The sequence below is a fragment of the Manis pentadactyla genome, chromosome 7 (genome assembly GCF_030020395.1).
Source record: "Manis pentadactyla isolate mManPen7 chromosome 7, mManPen7.hap1, whole genome shotgun sequence".
In the NCBI taxonomy this organism is placed as follows: Eukaryota; Metazoa; Chordata; class Mammalia; order Pholidota; family Manidae; genus Manis; species Manis pentadactyla.
Window position 1 is genome coordinate 90,947,406 of NC_080025.1, and position 21,851 is coordinate 90,969,256.

At 38.3% G+C, this 21,851-nt stretch overlaps 1 protein-coding gene across 5 annotated transcripts in view; it reads right to left on the bottom strand.

Moving 5' to 3' along the window:
• Positions 1-21,189, bottom strand: part of CRPPA (CDP-L-ribitol pyrophosphorylase A) — a 321,192-nt gene extending 300,003 nt beyond the window's left edge. The window contains exons 1-3 of one of the 5 annotated variants that reach the window (XM_036894528.2): positions 20,572-21,179; positions 12,459-12,735; positions 2,952-3,101 (exon numbers count right to left, since the gene is read on the bottom strand). In XM_036894528.2, the coding sequence (XP_036750423.1) occupies positions 2,952-3,101; positions 12,459-12,735; positions 20,572-20,834 (690 nt within the window). In that variant the 5' untranslated portion in view covers positions 20,835-21,179. Of the gene's footprint in view, positions 1-2,951; positions 3,102-12,458; positions 12,736-20,571 lie in introns of all 5 variants that reach the window. The other 4 variants (XM_057504560.1, XM_057504559.1, XM_057504562.1 and 1 more) reach the window with 4 other exon arrangements.
• Positions 21,190-21,851: the final 662 nt, after the last annotated feature.

Sequence of the window (21,851 nt, forward strand, 5' to 3'; positions counted from 1 at the left end):
ACACTAAACTATGTTTTCTACCTTTATCTTGTATCTACGTACCACTTCAGCATTTTATTAAAAATAATAATAATAAAGAGAGAAATGTGGTATCCACATATAAATCAAGTATAAAAACCAAATGAGTATTCATATTTGAACTGACTGTTTAGAGTTCATAATGCATGAGCAAAACCGAAAGTTTCTGTGATGACTGCCCTTGTACTGTTCACTATGTAACTTATTCATTATGTAAGAATTTGTTCTACATGTAAGAACTTGTTTGTTATGCCTCAGAAGATTGGAGACTGACGAAAATTAGGCTTGGGGTGGATTAATGATTGTGCATTGAGCATTGACTCCCCTATACAGAATTTTATTGTCGTTAACAACCATTTGATCAATAAATATGAGAGATGCCCTCACAAAAAAAAAAAAAAAAGGACAGACTTCCAATGGTAAAATAAATAAGTAACCGGGATGTAATGTATAGCATAAGGAATATAGTCAAGATATTGTAACAGCTTGGTAGGGTGATAGCTGGAACCTAGAATTATGTACATAAATGTTCTACCACTGTGTTGTACACTTGAAACTAATGTAATGTAATACTGTGCGTCAACTACCCTTCAATAAAAAATAATTATTTAAAAAAAAAAAAAAATGTTATCGGCACAGAAAAAAAAGGCGAGGTAATGGATGTGTTAAATAACTCAATAGCAATAATCCATTCATATATCAGAACACATTGTGTAATTTTAAGTACCTCAGTTTTGTCAATTATACCTCATCAAAGCTGAAAAAAACTAATGTTTGAAATAGTAAAAAAGAAAAAAAGTCTTCCCAAAGGAAAGGCTTGTTCTATTTAGTCACTATTGCGTCCCAGCACCAAATACACATTCAATCTATGTTTACGAGGAAAATTTTTCAATGAAATATTTCTTGGAGATATTGCTGATCAAACTCCTGGATGATAGGTAAGTTCTCCCAAGATGAAGAATGGTTCAAAATGTTAATCTTTAATCTATTTTGTAAGCTGTAAAGAAATGGTCACTGGTAGTTATATGACTTAAAACTATAGTTTTCTTTTGTTAGCATATTTAATTAGGGTGGTCAGACCAGTTTTTGGTAAGGTCAGATATGTTTGTTTTACCTTCACCCATGGCTCTCTCTTTTTACTTAGCTTTCTCCATAGAAACATTTTAGCATCCTTTTTTTCTTAGTAGTTTGTTAAAACCAAAACATGTATATACTCTAATTACATAGACCAGAGAACAAAGTATTTTATATAGTCAAATTCCCTTGTGTACCTTTATGATCAAAAACTATTTTTGTAAAAAGTCTATCAAAACCTCAGAATTCCTCATCTGATTTAAAGAACACAGATTTTTGGGTAACTATTTCCTCAATTCTTCCAAGTATGCAATAGAAGAGAATATAGTTCATTACAACCAACGAATGCATTAGGGTGGGTGGTTCCCAAACTTCAGTGTGAATTAGAATCCCCTAGCAGGCCTGTTAAAATACAAATTGCTGAGTTCCATTCCCAAAATATCTAATCAAGTAGGTCGGAGGTAGAACCCCAGAACTTGCATTTTAATAAGTTCCAAAGCATGCTGATGCTAACTGAGCTGGGGACCATACTTTGAGAACCAGTTCCTCAGTGCTTTAGGCCTTAATTCTCCAGCAAAAACTATTGAAAAATGGTACACTAATGTGAGGATCATGAGATTATACTCAATTATGCTATCATATTTATTTGTCCTAATATAAATGTTCATATAGGGATGCATAGATTTATATTTGGAAAATATGGTATATGTGGTCTAGGTCAGCAAAATTCAGACTATAAAGCAGAATGTGTGAATAAAAAATAGATTTGCAATTTATGATTAATGATCAAACACAGGTAAATTTCTTAAAATAATGAATTTAGAGTACACAAAACAATACCAACCATGGCAGACTATTCATATAATTAAAATCATTCTAATTTATATAAGCTCACTTTAAAACAGCAACTGATCAAAACCGATTCATAACTTGATTAACTACCTTCTATCCAAAATAAGTGGTATTCTAATGTAAGCGTCAATATTTATATTACTATTATCCCACATTCCTAAAAGTCCATTTATTTCCAATTATTTACTGATTGTCTAACATGAATAAAGTACTGGATTAGTCTACCCTATATTTCATCAAGAAGTTTTTGACAAGCATACCTGATATTCAATCACTGTTTAATCAATAACTGTATAATGAACAGCAAAATTTATATATGTACAAAATATGTCTAAAACATGAACAAAAAGGTAATCTAGTATAATCTAAACATGTTTGATTTGATATTTTTAGTCACTTACCTTTAACACTGTAATTAAAATGCCTATGTAGTTGTGCAGAAAATTTATCATAGAAGGTCAGAGGCTGCTGTCATTAAAAGTTCTATTTACCAGGTGAGTACTCAGTGATCACCTGGGGAATTGTCTCTTGGAGTAGTCCCAGTGAACACTTAACTGATAAGGGTGGTTACCATGCCCAGACTATTTGCATAAACAATATGGTCTATGTTAAACACCTGCTTTCCTTTTGGGAATCTGGAATTCTTCTGTTCCAAGCAGAGGATGTCTATGTGACCAATTTCAATAAACACCTTGGACACCAAGTCTCTAGTGGGTTTCCCTGGGGAGAAACATCGCACATATGTTGCTGGGAGGAAAGTGTGCTTTGTGTGACCCTTCAGGAAAGGAGGAGAGCATAAGAAAGAAGGCACACGAATTTCTCCAACTCTGCCTGTGTCTCTTCTCACGACCCAGCTGTGTATCCTCACTACTTTACTGTAGTCAGTTTGGGCCAGGAATACAACTATATGCTGAGTCCCACAGGTTCTCCTAACACATCTCCAAATATAAGGGTGGTTGGTCATGGGGACCCCTACCAGAATGGCATTTGCAAGCCAGGACTCTTACCTGCTGGTATGCCTCATAGATCACATCAAATAGAAAAGCCTGTGGCATCTCACTTGCTCTGTGTCTGGCACGATCTAGTGAGTGGTCTAAGCAACCATCAGTGGAAGGACTGATTACAGTAGACACGAGGGGTCGAATTGCTCCTGCTGCCTAAAGAACAAAAAAAAGATGCAAATAACACATTTGTTTCACTCTGAGTATATTTTGAGTGAAATTCTAAACTCATTTGTGAAAGCAAATTTAGTTCATACCTTCAAGAAGCTACATCTAGAAAACATTTGAACAAGTGTCAATTTGGCTAATATAATAAATGATTATTTCATGTCAAACCCAATGGTATAATGGTACAGATCCACATGATAAGTAAAAATAATTTGTTTTTGTTATAGATCAAAATCCTTTTCATCACAGGTCACTGAAGTCTAATACTAAAAATAGGATGCTAAGATACAATTGGGTATTCCCTGAAGAGGGGAGGAAGAGAAAGACTGTTCTGAAACAACTGAAATGGATTGTACATGAATATTTACTACTTAGTGTGCCTTCAAAAGATTTAATTTACACATTACATAATTAAGAAAATAGAAATATTCCCTCAAGATTCCCAAAATGATACTCAACCCAAGTAACAATGAGTTTATGTCTTGCTCTAATTCCTGTGAACAACAGTTCCCTTCAAACACAGCCTCAATGCAATACTCCCTCAGGCAAAATATCCACTGATTTCAATCACTCTGAGGAAACTTTTGTCTCATGAATAGATGCATCTAAACTTTATGAAAAGACACCTTCATATCTAATAATATTTCTTTTATCTTTAATAGTCTCATTGTAATGTAGTCTTGAAGGTCATTGCTAGACAACCGGCTTGGTGAAATTGCCTAAAAATATGATTCCTGTGGTAGGCAATTAACCAAACCTTACACTGACTCCAAAACATCTTATTTTCCACATAATTGATACATGAGTATCGCAGCACAAGAAGCCAACAAATGTGGTCTTGAGGATATCAACATCTGAGCCAGACAGATAGTCCATAAACTAGTTTACAAAGGCAAGATATTGGCTGAAAATCAAAGCCAAATGTAAGCCAAGTAGACTGTTTACAAACTGTGTCACCATTTCCAGTGACTCGAGTAGAAATATGGAGACTAGGCATAAAGCAAACATGAGGAGACAGCCAGCGTTGACAGGGAGACAGCAAGTCCAACTGGTTCCGACCAACACCTATCAGTAAGGGTTACAAGATAAGACAGGGAAGAAAATATGTGCACATATACACATACTGATTTTGAAGACAAAAATTTCCAATGTAACTACTTATAGGTAGTATTAGAATTCTATTTCAGGCCATGAAGTAAAAACATTTAAAAGAGAACATGAGACATACAAAATGTGAGCTTGAGATTCTCTACAGATTCCCCAGCAAAACTAGTGAAATTTTAAAAGCCATTAAAAATCCTTTAAAAATTGTCCTAAGCACATGCAGATTAAGGAAGATTTATTCAAGAAAATCTATTAAATATTGGAAAGAACAGAGAGAGCCTATGCCACTTGAGTCACGATCTGTTTCTTCCTTCATCATCCACTCAGCTCAGTGTGACTTGGCATGGCTGAAAAGATGCAGCACCCTCTCCACCAGCTCCCATGGGAGGAAACAAGTACTTATATTTCCCATCCCACTCAGCTCCATGTCACAGAGGCTAAATTACGGGCCAGCGTTGCCAAGAGGTTGGAGACGTCCTTCTTCATATGGTCTCCATCAAGTGGAGGATCTGCCCCTGGCATGGTAGGCAAAGAACACTGGGGCTCTGATTACCCTCGTCCCAGATCACACATAGATCACTGGTCCCTTGACAGGACATGCAGAAAGAGAAGATTACAGTCTTCCAATGTCTCCATGCAGCACCCTGCTCCTGAAACAGGGGGTCACTCAGCATGATGCCCATCCACAGCTCCAAATTAGTGGCATGGTGATTTTTCACAAGATAGGCTGTAAGAATAGAAAGTTATGAAACTCCCCCTACAGAGACTCACTTTATTTATAAAAGAATGTGAGAAGTTTAAGCCTAAGTGCACTCTCAGAAGAAATGGAGACCATCAAGAGAAGGGTGATAGCTACATGAAAGCAAAAAGCTAAACTGTGGGCAAACTAGTTTATGAGAGAAAACTATGGAAAGAGACAGCCCCCTATAATTTCAAATACTGGCCTCAAAAACTACCTCTGCAAAGAGGCTAGAATTTAACTGGATCAGATTGCAGAGCAAGTTCTGCCTCCACATTGCTCCCCACAACAAAAAAAAAGACAGTAACTAGCAGGCAATGAATGGAACTTAACAGCTGGTGTGAAAGCAAAAAACACAGTGTAACAGAGAGATCGTGGACAGAGACAGTAAGAGAGAACCCTGCTAAAATCACTGTCATACCAGGGTGAGTGTACATACCCTCCAAATTGCTCCCTCTACCAAGTGACTTCAGAGGCTTCGCCCTGTAGAGGAACAAGACTTCACGAAAATAAACCAGTGAAGTCACAAACAAATAAACAAGCAAACAACAGTAAGCCCCGAGGAAGTAGGAGGGAGAGAATCAATATCTGGAACTGATAAAAGATAGCCAAAATATTCAGTGTTCAACAAAAAAAACTGGAAGACATGCATCCCAGAAAGTGTGATGTACACAAGGAAGAAAAAAGGAAAGGGAAAGCAGGCAGCAGAAACTGCTTGCGAGGGGGCCCAGATATCATACTTACCAAAGATTTCAATCAGATATTATAAATATGTTTTAAAAAACTACAGGAAATCATGCTTAAGTAAAGTATGATGACAGTATCTATATTATTGAAATTAGGACAGATTTTTAAAAACTCAATACAAATTCTACTGTTGAAAGTTTAATAATTATATGAACAATTCACCAAAGGGGCTGAACAATAATTTTTTTTTATTCTCTAGTTCAAATCTAAAGTTAACTCAATAGAGATTATGCAATACAAAGCAGAAAGGAAAATGAATAGTCCAAGAAATGCAGGACACCGTTAAGCACACCAACATTTTTTAATAGGAGTACCAGTAGGAGACAGAGAAAGGAGAAGAAAAAATATTCAGAGAAATGATGACTGAATGTTTCCCAAAGTCAAGGAAAAACATTAATTTGCACATTCAAGGAGCTCAATGAATGTCAAGTAAAATAAACCCAAGGAAATTTACTTCCAGACACATCATAGTAAAAATGTAAAAGGTAAGGAAAAAATTCTTGAAAAGAAAATAATGCTTTATAATTAACATATAGAAAAATACATTCTCACATTAAAAACCTAGCCTTCCACTTTAAGACACAGGATAAAGAAAGAAGTAAAGCTAAAGCAGACATATGAAGTAAATAAAGATTAGAGCAGAAATAAATGAAGTAGAAGATAAATTGAGAAAAGCAAAACCAAGATTTGGTTCTTTGAGAAGATAAATAGAATTGACAAGCCTTTAAAGTAGACTAAGAAAAACAAAGACTTAGTAAAATCATGTAAGTGGTGAGATTTCTACCAATCTTACAGAAATGGGGAATATAAGGGAGTATTAAGAACAAGTATATCTCAACAAATTAGATGAAAGATGAAATTACAATTTCCTAGAAAGACACAAACTACCAAAACTGACTCAATAGAAAATTTCAGTAGACCTTGAACAAGTAAGGAAGTTGAATTAAAAATGTTTTAATTTCCCAGAAAGAAAGCCCAGGCCCAAATGGCTTCACTAGTTTACTATACCCAAAAATATTTTTTAAAATACCAATTCCTCACATTATATTCCAAAAAAATAGGAGGGAACACTTCCCAATTCATTCTGTAAGACCAGTTTATGAAAACCAGACCAAGACATCACAAAAAATTAAAATTACAGACCAAAATCCTGAAGAATATTGCTGCAAAAATCTTTGAACAAAATATTAGCAGACCAAATTAGGCAACATGTAAGAAGTATTATAATATTTCTTACACCATAACTATCTGGGATTTATCCCAGGAATGGCACAATTGGTTCAGTGCATGCACACATACACACACACACACACACACACAAATTAATGTAATATGCCATACTAATAAAGGACACATACGTTAACATCTCAATAGATGCAGAAGAAGCATTTGACAAAATCCAACACTCCTTCCTGAAAAAAGCACCCAAATTGGAAACAGAATAGGAACTTTCCCAATGTGATAAGCAGCATCTATGAAAAATCCACAACTGATGTAATATTTAACGGCAAAAGAATGTTTTTCCCTTAACATCAGGAACAAACAAGCATGTCCACTGTTGTTACCGGGTATACAAACATGGTGCAGGAAGCTTCAGGCAGGGTAACTAGGCAAGAAAAATCTATTAAAAGGCATCCACAAAAAGTAAAACTATGTATTTGCAGATATGATCTTGTATATAGAAAATCTAATGAATCCACTAAAAAACTAGCAGAACTAATAGGTTCAACAAGAGTGGAAGGGATAAGATTGTATTTCTATGTAGTAACAGTGAACAACCCAAAATAAAGATAAAATTTACAATAGCTTCAAAAAGATCAGTTGGAAAGCAGTACAACATGAAGACAACTGAAAGCACAAGTTGACTGTCAGCTTCCAGGGTCTTCTTAAACAAAGGGCCCATGGAAAGTGTCACAAGTGAGCATAACTCCTTTGCTGACACTTTTTCACTGACTACCACTCACTCAGCTAAATGATATAAACACATATAGAAGAAAGATACTAATGCAAATAGACATGTTCTCCCCATAGTAGTTTCTACGGTAAGCCATGTTTGTTCAGAAATTAGCATTGAATAAAATCTTCAACTATATGAGCCCTTCTGAAATTCAAACCGTCAGTATCATGACACAAGTATTGGACAAAAATCACAGCGACCTGAGATGTTTGTAATATGAAGCATGATTCTGAAGTCATCAAATACATTGTCTCTTTGGGAATTAGTCTCATAAACCCAGAATGGAAATTTAATAGCTCAGCACCACAGTGCTTACTTGCCTCTTAGGCTAATGTGGTATCAAAGTATTTGCATATGTCAATGCCTGGAAATTATCACAGATACAAATCATCTGATGTGGAATAATGAACCTCTACTGTTTACTTTTAAAAGCAAAATTGAACAATACTTATCAACCATCAAAGCAGGTGCTAACGTGCATTCCTGCTCAGACATCTGCATTCAAGCTGATTAGGATAATGTACAACAGAATTCCTCTGACTATGTAATTATGATTTTAGTTGGCTGGGTTGCCTAATAAATGTTTGCAGAATCGCATCTTCAAAGTTAATCATTGGCAATTATGAGATTTTGAATATTTCATGTTTTTAATAGTTTCTTAATATAAAAGGAGATGGAAAGTACTCTATTAATTTACTCAATGTATAAAATAAAGTAATACAGAGATTCTTCTAAAATAACTATCACTACAAAGCACCCTTAAATGTTAAATGTGGATATGGAGCAAAAAGGCATAAGGAGGCTCCCATTTTACATAAACTTTAATTCCTGGGAATTAAAGGAATACCATTTACCTTACATTTATTATGATGAGAAATACACTTGCATATGTAATCAACTTCACTTCATTTTAGTCCCTAGATACATCCCTCTTTCCTTCATCTACCCCTTCTTCAACTTCATTTGAAGATAAATCATAGAATGGATATACAAAGGTAGACAGTTTTATATAATTAAGCAAAACAAAAGCTTTCACAGTACCTTCCCCAGTATCAAAGGTCAAATTTCAGCTCATTCTATGGAAGTCTAAGTAATTTAGTGCCTGTACAGGGAATTTAAACCTTTGTCAAAATAAGCCTAAGATTTCCCACTAAATAAGTGGAACTCATTGCTTTCTGTTTTATAATATTATTTGTTTAGGCCTAAGACTTAAATAAACAGCAATGTTTCTACAGGGTAGGATTTAAGTAAAGTGAATAGGGAGGACTAATGAATTCAGACCTAAGTGATTCCAGAAACACTGAAAAAGGCAAGTTGGAGTGATCTGACTGAGTTGGAAGTTGAACATAAAATTCAGCATTTCAGAAGAGAGAAATCGGAGCTTGAGAGATATTTGTGAGATAACATGTGGAAGATAAAATAGGTGCATGCCAATATACTAGAACATGTAAAATAGTCTCAAAGTTACATGTTCATGATTCCATGTATATAGCATTCTAGAAAAGAAAAAAATATATTAATAGAGAACATGTAAGTGGTTGACAGGAGATAGGAGAGGAGAAAGGGTCTGATACTAAGGGATAGCAGGAAGGGATTCTTTGGAGTGTTAGAATAGTTGTGTATCCTGTCTGTGGTGATTACAGAATCTATGGAGGTATAAATGCTCAGACTGCATACCCCTCAAAAGTGAATTTATATACACAAAAGTGTATATAAATTTAAAACATGATTTAGACTGCTCAGAATTACTGTGCTCAGTGATAAAAGAGGTTAAAGGAACCATATTTTAAAAACAGAAAGAAGCATCTGAAAAGGGAGTATCAAATAAATAAGAAGAAAGCAAGTGTAGAGTCACAGAAGACAAGGTAGGGAGGGAGTTTCAAAAGGAAGAGTTGGTTAATGCTTTCAAACTCAACACGGACATCCTCTGCACACACTGGCATACTCTGTATGACACGATTCTGTCAGCCACCTTCAGTTAGCATAAACCCTGCAGCTCCCAACCATATTGCCCTTACTTCAGACACCAGACAGAAGTGGGATCCCCAAGCCACCAACACTTCTGACCAACTGACTGCAAATCCAAGAGGTTCACACAACCTCCATTCCAGTTTACTAATTCACTAGAACAACTCACAGAACTCAGGGCAATGATGACAATGGTTTTGTGAAAAAGGATATAAATAAATGAGCTAAATAAAGAGGCACAAAGGGCGAGGTCTGGGAGAGTCCAGGACACAGTTTCTGTGGACCCTCTCCCCACAGAATCAGCATATCCCTGCTCAGCAACCAGGTAGCTCCCTGACCTTCGGTGTCCAGGGTTTATTATGAGGATTTCATTTTGTAAGCATGATTAACTGAATCATTGACCATGTGATTGAACTCAACCTCCAGCTCCATTTGTTCCCCAGAAGTTGGGCTCTTCAAAACCCCAAACTGCTAATCACCAGTGGTCTTTTTGGTGATCACCCCCCATCCTGAGTCATCTCATCTTATTAGCATAAACTCAGGAGAGATCCCAGGACTCATAAATAAACAACCACCAATTACTTGGAAACCACTGAAAACCCTATCACTTAGGAAATCCCAAGGATTTAAAAGCTTCCTGCAAAGAACCAGGGACAAAAGCCAGTCAAATTGCTTAGTCTACAAACTAAAAGAGCACATCTAATTTGGGAATTGGAAAGTTACAGGTGATCTGGAACAGAGTAATCACACAGGAGGGAAAAAAAGCCAGATTGCTGTGCATTGAGGAGAAAACTAGAGGTGAAAAAGCAGAAGCAGTCAGTGTTACCTATTACTTTAAGGAGCTGATGTGGAGGAGAAGACAACATGATTAGAGACTCAGAACAGAGGAGGGCTGAAGAAAGAAAGATACTCAAATAACTAAGTAAATGTCTTCCCTCAGGAGCAAATCTTCAGTAGGTTGCTTTGCTGATGCATCTCAATTTCAATTTATGCTATGACTAGCAGTGCTAGTATATGAAAAAGACAGCCTACAACCTGTTAGTCCTTTTAAAAATGATTCTCCCCACATTTTTTGTTTTTCACTGTTTCAACTTCTTATACCCTTTCCAACATTTCCCTTATAGGAATGTTGTTGTTACTACTTTTTCACCTCGATTTATAGTTATGTAAAAATATACAAGTACTTCATATTTAGTGAAGGACTTCTATTTTTGACAATAGAGCAGGCTAGTTATCTTGGAAAACCTCTTGCATAAAAATAAAATAAAATACAGGAGAAAGTTTTACCAACAGCTTTCTACAAGCATGGCTCTTAAAAGTGCTTTTTGAAAAGTTTGACTCACAACAAAATGCCACAGGACTAACACACACTATCATAGCCAGGGACCACAGAAGTAGGATATAGATGCTGTGTCTTGACAAGATACTTTAGGTTTTAATAAATGAGAAGAAATAAGGAATTGGATCTTGAGCCTGTGCTGTCAAAGGGCAGCCCAGAAAAAGTGCACTCACAAGTCAGGGATGACAATAAGCAAAACTGTCCTGGCCTGGGACCTGAGGCAGACAGGGCGTCGTCCCTGACAAACCATCACCGTGTAGGTTTTATGTAGGTTTGGAGTTTGGTTTAGTATTACCACAGGATCTACAAATCCTCAAGCTGTGAACTAAAACAAAGTGGTTCCAAGTTGGTAAAGCTGCTGGAACCCCTACAAAGGCAACACATAAGTGTATTTCAGAAACAAACCCTCAACCCATGACCAGAGTGGTCATGCTGATAACCTTGCCACACGTGGGCTCACAATGCAAATCACAAAGAAACAAACAAGTCATCATGAGTGTAAAAATCATGAGTGAAAGAGCAGAAGAACTATCAAGAATTACTATCATCTACAATGTATAAAATCTGAGAAACAAAGAGATATTACATACATTATTGTGTATTATATAAAATACAATATAAAAATCAAAACAGAAAGAAAAGGAGACCATTTTTTAAGTACTTAGCACCCTACTAAGTAGTTAGCATATATAATTTCTAATTCTAAAAACAATCGAATAGGTATTAGCAACTATACTTTTACAAGTAAGGAAAATGGGCACATAGAGGTTGATAAAGTTCAACACATACTACACCACAAATAAAAACTGAGAAATGGACCCAAGTCTGACAGACTCCACAGACTGTTATACTAAATTGAGTCTGTGCAATAAAATTTTTTCATCACTGTCCCAAATTTTTAGACTGCAGAATTACGTTTAACATCTATTACCTTATTTGTAGGTTTTGCATAAGATTAGGAAAAAACAAAGATGATCTGGAGACTACAATGGGTCTTTTGTTAGTGTATGTTTATTTTGGTGAAATAATACACAGCATTCTGTTATTTTAAGATGATTCACTTTAAGGGGTATGGCATTTTGCCTGGTTGGTTGATTGTGCTGGAAAATAAACCACTTCTGAAAAATCACAACACAAAATTTGAGTGCAAAGAGCTAGAATTTTGTTAATTACATATATTACGTATTAGGCATTTTTAGATAACTGCATATTTAATTTCATTCCTTTTAAGTCCATTCATATCCATACTCTAATGACATTATTGCATTCTTTGATAGCTCATATTACATTGTAAGTGACCATAGCAAAAGAAATTCCAGAATACTCTCACAATCTATATACTATAAACTTCCTAAAACAAATTAGCATAATGTCTAGGTCGTCATGCGCATTTTATACCTTGACATTTAAATACAGCTGTTAAATTAGTAAATGGGTATTTACTCTGGTTATTTACCCCTTTTACCCATTTTCAGAAGTATAAATACTTACCCCATGTTCCTTAGCAGCTGTGACGACTTTAAGGAGAATGTCTTCCTCAACAAATGGTCTCACAGCATCGTGAATAATCACTACTTCTGGCTTAGAGAGTTTAGAGTCAGGCTGATCTTCTGCCAGTGCTTTCAGTCCACTGAAAATTGACCTGTGGCGGGTCACTCCAGCTTCCACCAGCGAGACGCGTTTGTGCTGATACCTCTGAATAATAGCCTTCGTTGTTTCCATGTTCTCTCCAGTTACTGCCACAATGATGTCCTTTATCCAATATGCTCTAAAAGCAAAGTATATACACATTTCATATAAATGGACTCTGATAAAGTAGCCCAAACAAAAAACTGCTACTAGTTTATCTTTGTAGGGAGATTAAAAGCTGAACGTTAACTACGTGAGTTTTATGCATTTTATCAGGTCTAGTAAAGAGGTTGATAAAAATTAGTGAATATTTCACACTCTAGATGGAAACATAAAGACATCAAAGTATATAGTATGAAGTTATGTACTCTGTGAAATATATGTAGATCACGTAAAGATTTGACTTCACTTCAATTTGAATAACTATAGAGTATCAGCAGATTGAGAAATTAATGTAACAAGAATAGGTTTTTAAACTTATTTTTTCCAAATAATTTTCTCTTCAACAGGCGCAAATCAAAGCATTTTTTAATTCCAAAGGTTCTGTCTTCTTCAAGAAGTCCACTGAGTGGACAAAGCTTAATAACTGATCTAACAAACTTTGCCTACACCAAGGTGAAATATTGTAGTTTAAATAGGAAAACTATAATCATCATGCTTGTATAACTATAAAGCAGGCCTGAATAAAATGGAAAACCTCATAGTCTAATAAAAATATAAAATTAAAGGAATTAATATGTTGTCAGCTACAAAATAGTTTTTTAGTTGTAAAACATTCTTAAAGACCTACTGAAATAATGCACTGCAAACAGTTCAAAGCATGGAATAGCTACCACATTAAATAAGTTTGGCAGACTTCTCTTCAACACCAATGCTAACAGAAGCTAATGTCACTGCAGACTCTGTTCCACGGCCACCAGGCCTAAATCAGGAAAACAGCCTCTGACCCATATCAACTCCCAATAAAGGTCATTTTAAAATTTAACAGATTTCTTAGCCTGTGAGATCCTGTACATTCATGCTAGAGTTAAAAGTCTTGAACATGCTTTTAGGGAGATGGAAGAAGAGTCTGAAAAATTACCAGATAGAAAAATTAACTAACTCTTTATCAAAAAATGAAGGACACTGGGTAGCTTTACTCAGTAATTAAACTATCTCCTATGCCTTCTGTTACTGAGCAAACCTTTCCCATAACTCAAAACTCCATTCTGCCTGTGGCTACAATACTACACTGATAAACAAAACCAAGGTCTACTTTACAGACACACTTTTTTGATTTTAAGTCCATTCACTTAACAAATGTTTATTGAGCACTAAATAAATGATCACCATTGAGTATACAGTGGAAATAGCCACTGCCTTCACAGAGCTTACAGATGAAACAAATAAGAACACCAATAAACAACGGCAAGCTGCAATCAAGTGTTATGAAGGAGAAGCCCACGCTCCAGGATTGCAGGCAGGTAGAATAGCAGAACAGTGTAAAGGCCATGGTACTCCCTAAGGAAGCAGTTTGCTCTAGGATCCAAGCAGTGAGCAGCAGGAAAACAGCCACAGGAGTCTGGAGGGAAGGGAGAGAGAGAAAACTGGTATAAGCAGAGACATGGCATGGTCCTGAGGGGCTGGGCAGAAATGGAGTGGAATTCTATGAGCAGGAAGGAAAAAAGCCCATGAAAAGCCTTGAGGCCCCATGCCAGCACTGGGCTGAGCCAGGCCATGGACAGTTCCCAGGCAATATTAGGAGTTTTAGCCTTTAATCCTGTAAGTAATAAAAAGCCATAGAAAAGCTTTATGCAGAAGAGGACATTTACACTTATGACAAGTTAATACTCACCTCCCCCATTGTACTAGACACTGTCTCATGACAAGATGGGAATGGTGGTAGGCAGAGTAACATCCCCCCCCAACAAAGATGTCCATCTCCTAATTCCCAAAACCTGTGAGTATGCAACCTTGCCATGCCAAAAGAACTTTGCAGATGTGACTAAGTTAAGGATCTTGAGATGCAGAGAACATCCTGCACTACCTGTGGATCCAAAATAATCACAGGAATCCTTCTAAGTGAGAGGGAGACAGACAGACAGACAGAAGAGTCAAAGGAGATGTGATAACAGAAGCAGTGGTCGCAGTGATACAGGATCCCAAGTCCAGGAATGCAAGTGACCTCTGGAATCCAGAAAGTGGTAAGTAGGAGGACTATCCCTAGAGCCACCCAGAAGGAAGGTAGCACTGCCAATACATTTAAGGCCAGTGAAACTGATTCTGGATCTCTGACCTCCAGAAGTGTAACATGATTTGTGTTGCTTTAAGCCACTCAGCTCATGGAAGTTCTTACAGCAGCAACAGGAAACTTTTTTAAGAGCATAAATTCTACTCTGGCTACAAATGGAGAATAGATTGTAAAGAGAGAAAAGCTGCAGAAAGTAGGTAGGAGGCTGCTGCTGAAAACAGGGCAAGACAATGATGGGAGCCTGGGTACCAGACAGAGCCCATCAATGAGATTTCAGAGAGAAATAAGAGATAGTAATTACAGTAGTAAGAAAGATTGGCAAAATAAATCATCACATACTACAGCTAACATCAATTAAGCATTTACTGTGTCTTAAACATTAGTCACATTCTGCCTCATGTAATCCTCACACTTTCTCTTTCAATATGGGTAACAAAGCAGAAAGATATCTCATACACAGATACATTATGCTCTGTTTTCCAATACTACCATCTTATGCCAAAAAATGCTTGAAAAAATTTTTTATCATTTTTCATGAAGACAATACAGAATTCCATTTTCTAAACATAGGCTTCCAGATAGTAGGGATGGCACCTGTTTTGCCCATGGCTTTATACCTAATACCTAGTTGGTAGATTCCAGAAGTGTTTCTTGAATGAATAGATGACCTTGTATATCTTATCCTTCAGAGGCAGTATAACATCTTACAAGCTCTTATAACATCCAAGGGCACCGAATACACAGCAACTCTTCATTAACCTGGTTGCTATGAAAGTCAAGAATGAAAGTAGCCTTCCCTATACAATGTAGTTTTGTGGATTGTTTTGCTTTGAGGTTTTTGACTGATTTCCAGATCCCAAGACTCAGAGAGAAACAGGATTATGTTTTGTCAGACACCTGGGGGGATTTTAGTCACAAGTAAACTAAGATAATGCAATACTACTCACAAAATACCAAAGAATAAAATATGTTGTGATCTGTGCAGGAAATAAAAAGGATTCAGGAATAAAAGTGTGAGTTGCTTTTTGTTTTCTTGCCCATCCATTCCCCCATTCTTTCCTTTGCAAGCTTAACAATTATACTGTACTTACATGGTTTAAAATCTTACTGTACTTAAAGTCCTCACCTAGTGACAGTTCCTCTGTGTCCTTTAAATGTGGGCTTTTCCAAGGTTCTGCCTCCACTGGCACAGCTCTGACCCAAGCAGCCATCTCCCCCGTAATTTATCACATCAGACTTTTCCCTGGTCCCCTCCTCATCTTAACCCAGCTCAATCCATTCTTACCACTTCCAGATGATTTTTCTCATGCACAAACCTGAGGCCCACACTGCTGGCTCTTGAGCAGGACCCTCCCTTCAAGGCCCAACCTCAGTCTGCTTCTCCCTATACCACTTGGTCTCCTCCAGGCCCCTCCCACCACCCACCACCCACCACCACATTCTCTCTCATGCCCAGGTCTCTGCTTTGCTGCTTCCCCCACCTCTCAACACTATCCCCGCTTTCTACCACTCTCCCATCCCCATCCACTCCTGACTGAGCTCTACTTGTTCTTCAGCTTTCAGTTCAGATACGGCCTCCTCTGGGAAGCTTCCCTGAACTGTCATGCTGGGTGCAACGTCCCTGCTCTGGGATTCCATACTCTTATCACTAGAAAGTCATGAAGCATCATACTGTTCTGTTTTATTTTCTCTCTCCCTCACTAGGTTGCCAACGAATAGAAAGCAAAGACTACATGCCAGGGCTTGGTGTATACTAAACTTACAGTAGTACTAGTGGTACAAAGAGTAAGAGGTATGGATTGTCTGCTAGGTCCCATGAACCATGTAGAATGTTTGTGTGCATTTCACCTAACCTTCACATCAGTTCTATGAACAGACTCACTGTTATATCCATTTTGCAGAGGACACAAGGCAGTGAACTGAATCATACAACTTGGAAATGAAGGTACCTGAGTGAACCCCAATCTGATTTTTAAACCCATACTGTTAAATGCACTAAACTGTTTCTCAGATGGAAGCTGTAAAACCCAGGAGAGAAAAGATCATGTCTGAATTTTGTGTCTCCAAAACTTCCTTTATGTTATTAGTGTTGAACTGCATTTGTGGCCAAAAAATGGTCAAAGTTTTTATTTCTTGTAAGCGAAGCAAATGCAACATCTAGCATTTGCCAGGTAGTAGGCTAGACATTAGTGGTACAACAATGAATAAGAAATGGCAGCATTCCTGACCTCACATACTAGATGTCAATAACCATATGTTAAGTCAATCAATGAATACATTAAACAATATAGTCTTCTCTAATTAAGCTTTCTCTTCTCTATTCATTGATCTGTTAAACAGATATTTACTGACATATGGTCTCTGATTCTCAAATTTATAGAAAATAACTATTAAAAGTAATCAAATACATTTCAGTTATTAATACATCATACTAAGTTTCTTTTTAATAGAGAAGTTTTAAGTACATATTCACTTAGATTATTAGGTAGTATTGCTCTAAAAGGCAAGAATGTTACTTGTACTCCACGCTATTCACCTCTGTTATTTTTCATAGTGTATCCTACCAGAAATGGGTTAAAAGTAACTCTTAAAGACATATTGCCTTTTTAAATCAAAATTATACTGAATTAAATGTTATAAAGAGGGAGGAAGATGGTGGGACATTATTTGACGTAGTTATTCAAATACCTGTTCCATGAGAAATGAATGAATGAAGTCCTAAAGTAAATCCCAGTTTTTCTGGAATGTCTTAAAATAACTACAAAATAACTATGGTCAATCAAACAAAAAGCAGTAGATATAATTACAAACAGACATAACTCATAGCCTTAGACTGTTTCAAACAATTATATAAGGCAAATAGAGAGGTATTTTAAACCAGTGTTTCTCAAACTGCAGAATTCAGGACCACTTAGTGTTATCAAAGCAATTTAGTAAGACTAGACTAACATTTTGGGGTAACTGAAACAGAAAAATTAGAATACATAGCAAATAGCAAGGATACGTTTTCAATAAATTTTCTTTCAAATATGTGTGCATATATGTATTTGAGTATGCTTGTCACTGAATCATGATGTGAAATGCCATTAACAGGTCACAATAAAAAAAGTTTGGCAAACACTGTTTTAAACCATTCTTGAGAGATAACTGGATTATGCTATTTTGTTCAGCAACCAAGTATATACCCAACACTTACAAGTCTATAAATACTGTTTGTATTTCAAAGGATTTATTCACATTCTTTACTTGTTATAGAATTAAAAACCTTTCACAGTATTAAAATTTAATAACGTAGAATCATGGGACTGAGAAAGAACTTTACCTCACACAGTGCTTACTAAACAAATATTTGCTGAATACGTGGATCTGGTCAACCTTCTTAGCCGAAGACAAGTCCACATGTAACCCCCACAGTCAGATTTGATATCAAGTTTTCATGAGTATCTCCTACCTAGCACATTCCATAGGCAAATACAAACCTAACCTCAAGCTCCATTATGTCTATCAAAATTTAAGAAATATGTCTCAGATGTTTCTTTCTCTCTGAATAATGTAAATAGTATTTACAGGAATACTCTACACCTACACTTTAATAAGAACAGTTGAGAAATAGAAGATTTAAACAAATGTTTTTAAAAACCAAATGGAAAATCAGGCCATGTTTCGAACTCTTAAGTGCTCTTATCCAGGCTGTAGTTAGGCCCAAGGGACGGTGGTAGTTATAGCTCCCTGCCCTGACAGTCTTCGTGGACATTAGTCCTCTGCTTTCTACTGTGTTATAATTTACAGATTTCCATCTCTCCATATCCACCCTGATATTTTAGCAGCAAAACACTAACTTGGTGTGAAGGGGCTGGCTCCTGATGGCCTTCCCAACATCGTGTCTCATTATGGCCCATGAAGGTATCCCAGTTGTCAAGTCCAGCCTACCAGTCCCTTTCTTATTTCTCTACCTTGAAGAAGCCCCATAGGGGCCACATGGAACTGAACACAAACTCTAACCATCTGACCTATACAAAACATATTCTTACTGTATTTTTTGTACAAAATACAGGCCCTACTCTTTCTCTTGACTCAGACTTAACCCTTTTATTAATGAAGCATTAAGGCAATTCTTTAGAGTCAAATTCATATAGCTGAGCAATTACTCAACTAAAAATATCTTAAATGCCTTTCTCTTTCTGAATCCCTAACACAATTAATCACTAAAACCCATCAATCCCTGTCTTCTAAATATTTCTATCTCCCCTAGTCCACTCCTACTTTCAGTTTAATTCAAGCAATCAACACTGCTCATTTGAATTAACACTTATGTATGTCTAGTCTATCTTGTTCAAAGAGAATTTGCAATTACTTTCAGAAACAGGACAGAACAATTTCTTAAAATACACAACAGAACAAAAATTAAAAACTAGGAAGAAGTCAGAAAATCTAGTCAGCCATAATACACTGAAACACCATGGATAATTAAATTACTAAAAGTGGACTTCCATTGGTCTTGCCACGTGGTAAGACCAGATATCAACCCAGCCTCAATCACAAATCCAAAGTTTCCTTAACATGAAACATACAAAATGACAAAGAACATCTTTCAAATTAATCTGGAGTTATCAGAGTCAAGGAGACAAACATTAACCAAATTAAAAAGACTGAAACATGAATTAGAATGCCAACATGTTCATATACAATGATTATTCTTTATTATGGTAAGGTCTGGAAGGCTTTATCAGTGAGACAGCACATTCTGTTCCTATATGTGTATAGGAAGCCAATTTATATTAAGGTTTTTGATGAGCATGGAACCATATCAAGGAACAAGTCATCTTAACGAGTGCCCTCCACCTAAGAGAACTCAAGAAACCTCATGGGCTGTGGGGAAGGCTGTGCCAGACCTTATTCAAATCCACTGTCAGAGGAATTCCCACCCACACCCAACGTACCACCGCCACCCTGCACCTGAGTCACATGACCAAACCGAAGTTCGCCCAACTGGCTTTTGTTGTCGTTGTCAGTTTTGGTATATTTAGCTAAGGTAACCACCCTGAATGACACTTTCTTTCCTTAGACATTTGAAACCATAAATTAGATTTCTGGCAGAGACTACGTCCTACCTCAGACCTGGGAAAACATTTTTTAAACAGTAAATTTAGACACTAATTGATTTTAGTTTAACTGTCTGAGCTTTATGCCCCTGACAATAATACCACTGTCATCATTTCTTAGAACGTTTCCTTTTAGAAACTCAGGTCATAAATAATTATTTAATACCCTTGGTCTCAGTTCTTTGTTAGTAAAATGAGAAAAATCAGTTGTCTTCAAGAAATAATCTTGATTTATACTTCAATTCCTTCTAAAAGAGAGAACAGGGCGCAGGCAGGAGCAGGTAAACTGCATCAGCTCCTCCTGAGGCCCCACGGGGGCCCCAGCGGTAACTGAGTATCCCCGGGACGCAGCGCTTGCCCTCGTTCCCTATCCCAGTTCCACACGCTGGTTTCCCCGCGCGCGGCCGGCTCGGGCACGTTAACAAGCTGCGGGCAGCCGCAGCGTCCGTGCGCAGCTGTTACAGGGCCAGCGCTGCCCATCTCGGAAATGCTGCCGAGAATGGAGCCGCCGGCTCCGCGGACGCCGAAAAACGGCGCCAGCCGAGAGCGGCAGCGGGGCAGGTATCGCGCGGGCCGGCCTGGGCCGACAGGGCGCGGAGCGGGAGGCCGGGCCGGGGACGGGGCACGCCCGGCGCCGCATTACCTCTCCAGGGCCTGCAGGGTGTGGCTGATGAGGGGCCTCTCCAGGATGGGGCAGAACTGCTTCGGGGTGGGGACGCCCATCCTCTCCCCGCTTCCCCCCGCCGGCAGCACGACCGCCACAGCCGGAACGCGGCGCCCGGCCTCGGCCTCCGCCCCGGCCCCGCTCGAAGAGGAAGCCGAGGCCGCTGGGTCTGCGCCGCGCAAGCCGAGCACGCGAGGCCCCGGCTCCGCGGGTGCGGGGCAGCCGGGCGGCCTGGGCTCCATGGTGACGCACGGCGCGGCGGGTCCCCCTCGGCCTGGGCCAAAGCGGCGGTGGGGGCGCGGGGGCGGCCGGGTGAAGGCGCACGAGGGCAGGGGCGCAGCCGCAAATGCGCCGGTCGGGCTGTTACGGATCCGCGGAGGTCGGTCTGCCTGCGGATCCGCCGAATGGCGCCGCCGCCTGCGGCCTCCGCACCGAGGCCAGCGCCCCCGGGAGGGCTGAGCCTCCCGGCTCTGCACTTCTGGCAGGCCCAGCAGCCGCCGCAGGTGGAAGTCTGGGTCCACCGTATATACCTTAGGACTCCATTAAACTTGGCAGCTTTGCGTAGGCAGCAGAGATGAGGACTCCCTCCCAGCCCGCTCCCCTTAAAGAGATTAGCATTCAAGTCAAAGGATGAGACAGAGAAACGTGCACCTCAATTATCAGACTTACGTTACGCTCAGAAGGCTCCATGGTTCGACCTTGGGTAAAGACAGGTGGATGGGTAAATGTTATTATTAAACATCAATAAACCAAATTGCCACGATTCCCAAATTTGTTTGCAAATTGGAACCACCTAGGGAGCTCAGAAAGTGCTGATGCCTATGTCCCACACTCGGAGATGAGATTTAATTGGTCTGGTGTGTGGCCTGGGCTTTGGGAAGTTCTTAAAGATCCCCAGGTGATTCTAATGAGCAGGCACATATTGGAACCACAAAGACACAGTAATAATACCAATATCGCTCAATGACATACATTATCTCATTTAATCTCCAGGAGACCCCCCCCCTCAACTATTACTGTTTCCTTGTTAAAGGAGAAGAAACAGGTTATAACGTTTAAGTAACCTGTATAAGATTGCATACCTAATGGCAGAGGGGCCATAAATCCCTTGCTCAGAAGTACAGCTAGAGTTGAAGAATTCTAGGCCTGAGGCTATCTTGCCCTTTTTTTATACTGTCCTTACTGTCGATGTTCACCATGAAAATATAGTGAAGGATTTGGAGTGTCTGAGTATATTGTATTAGCTCTCTGGAATGCAA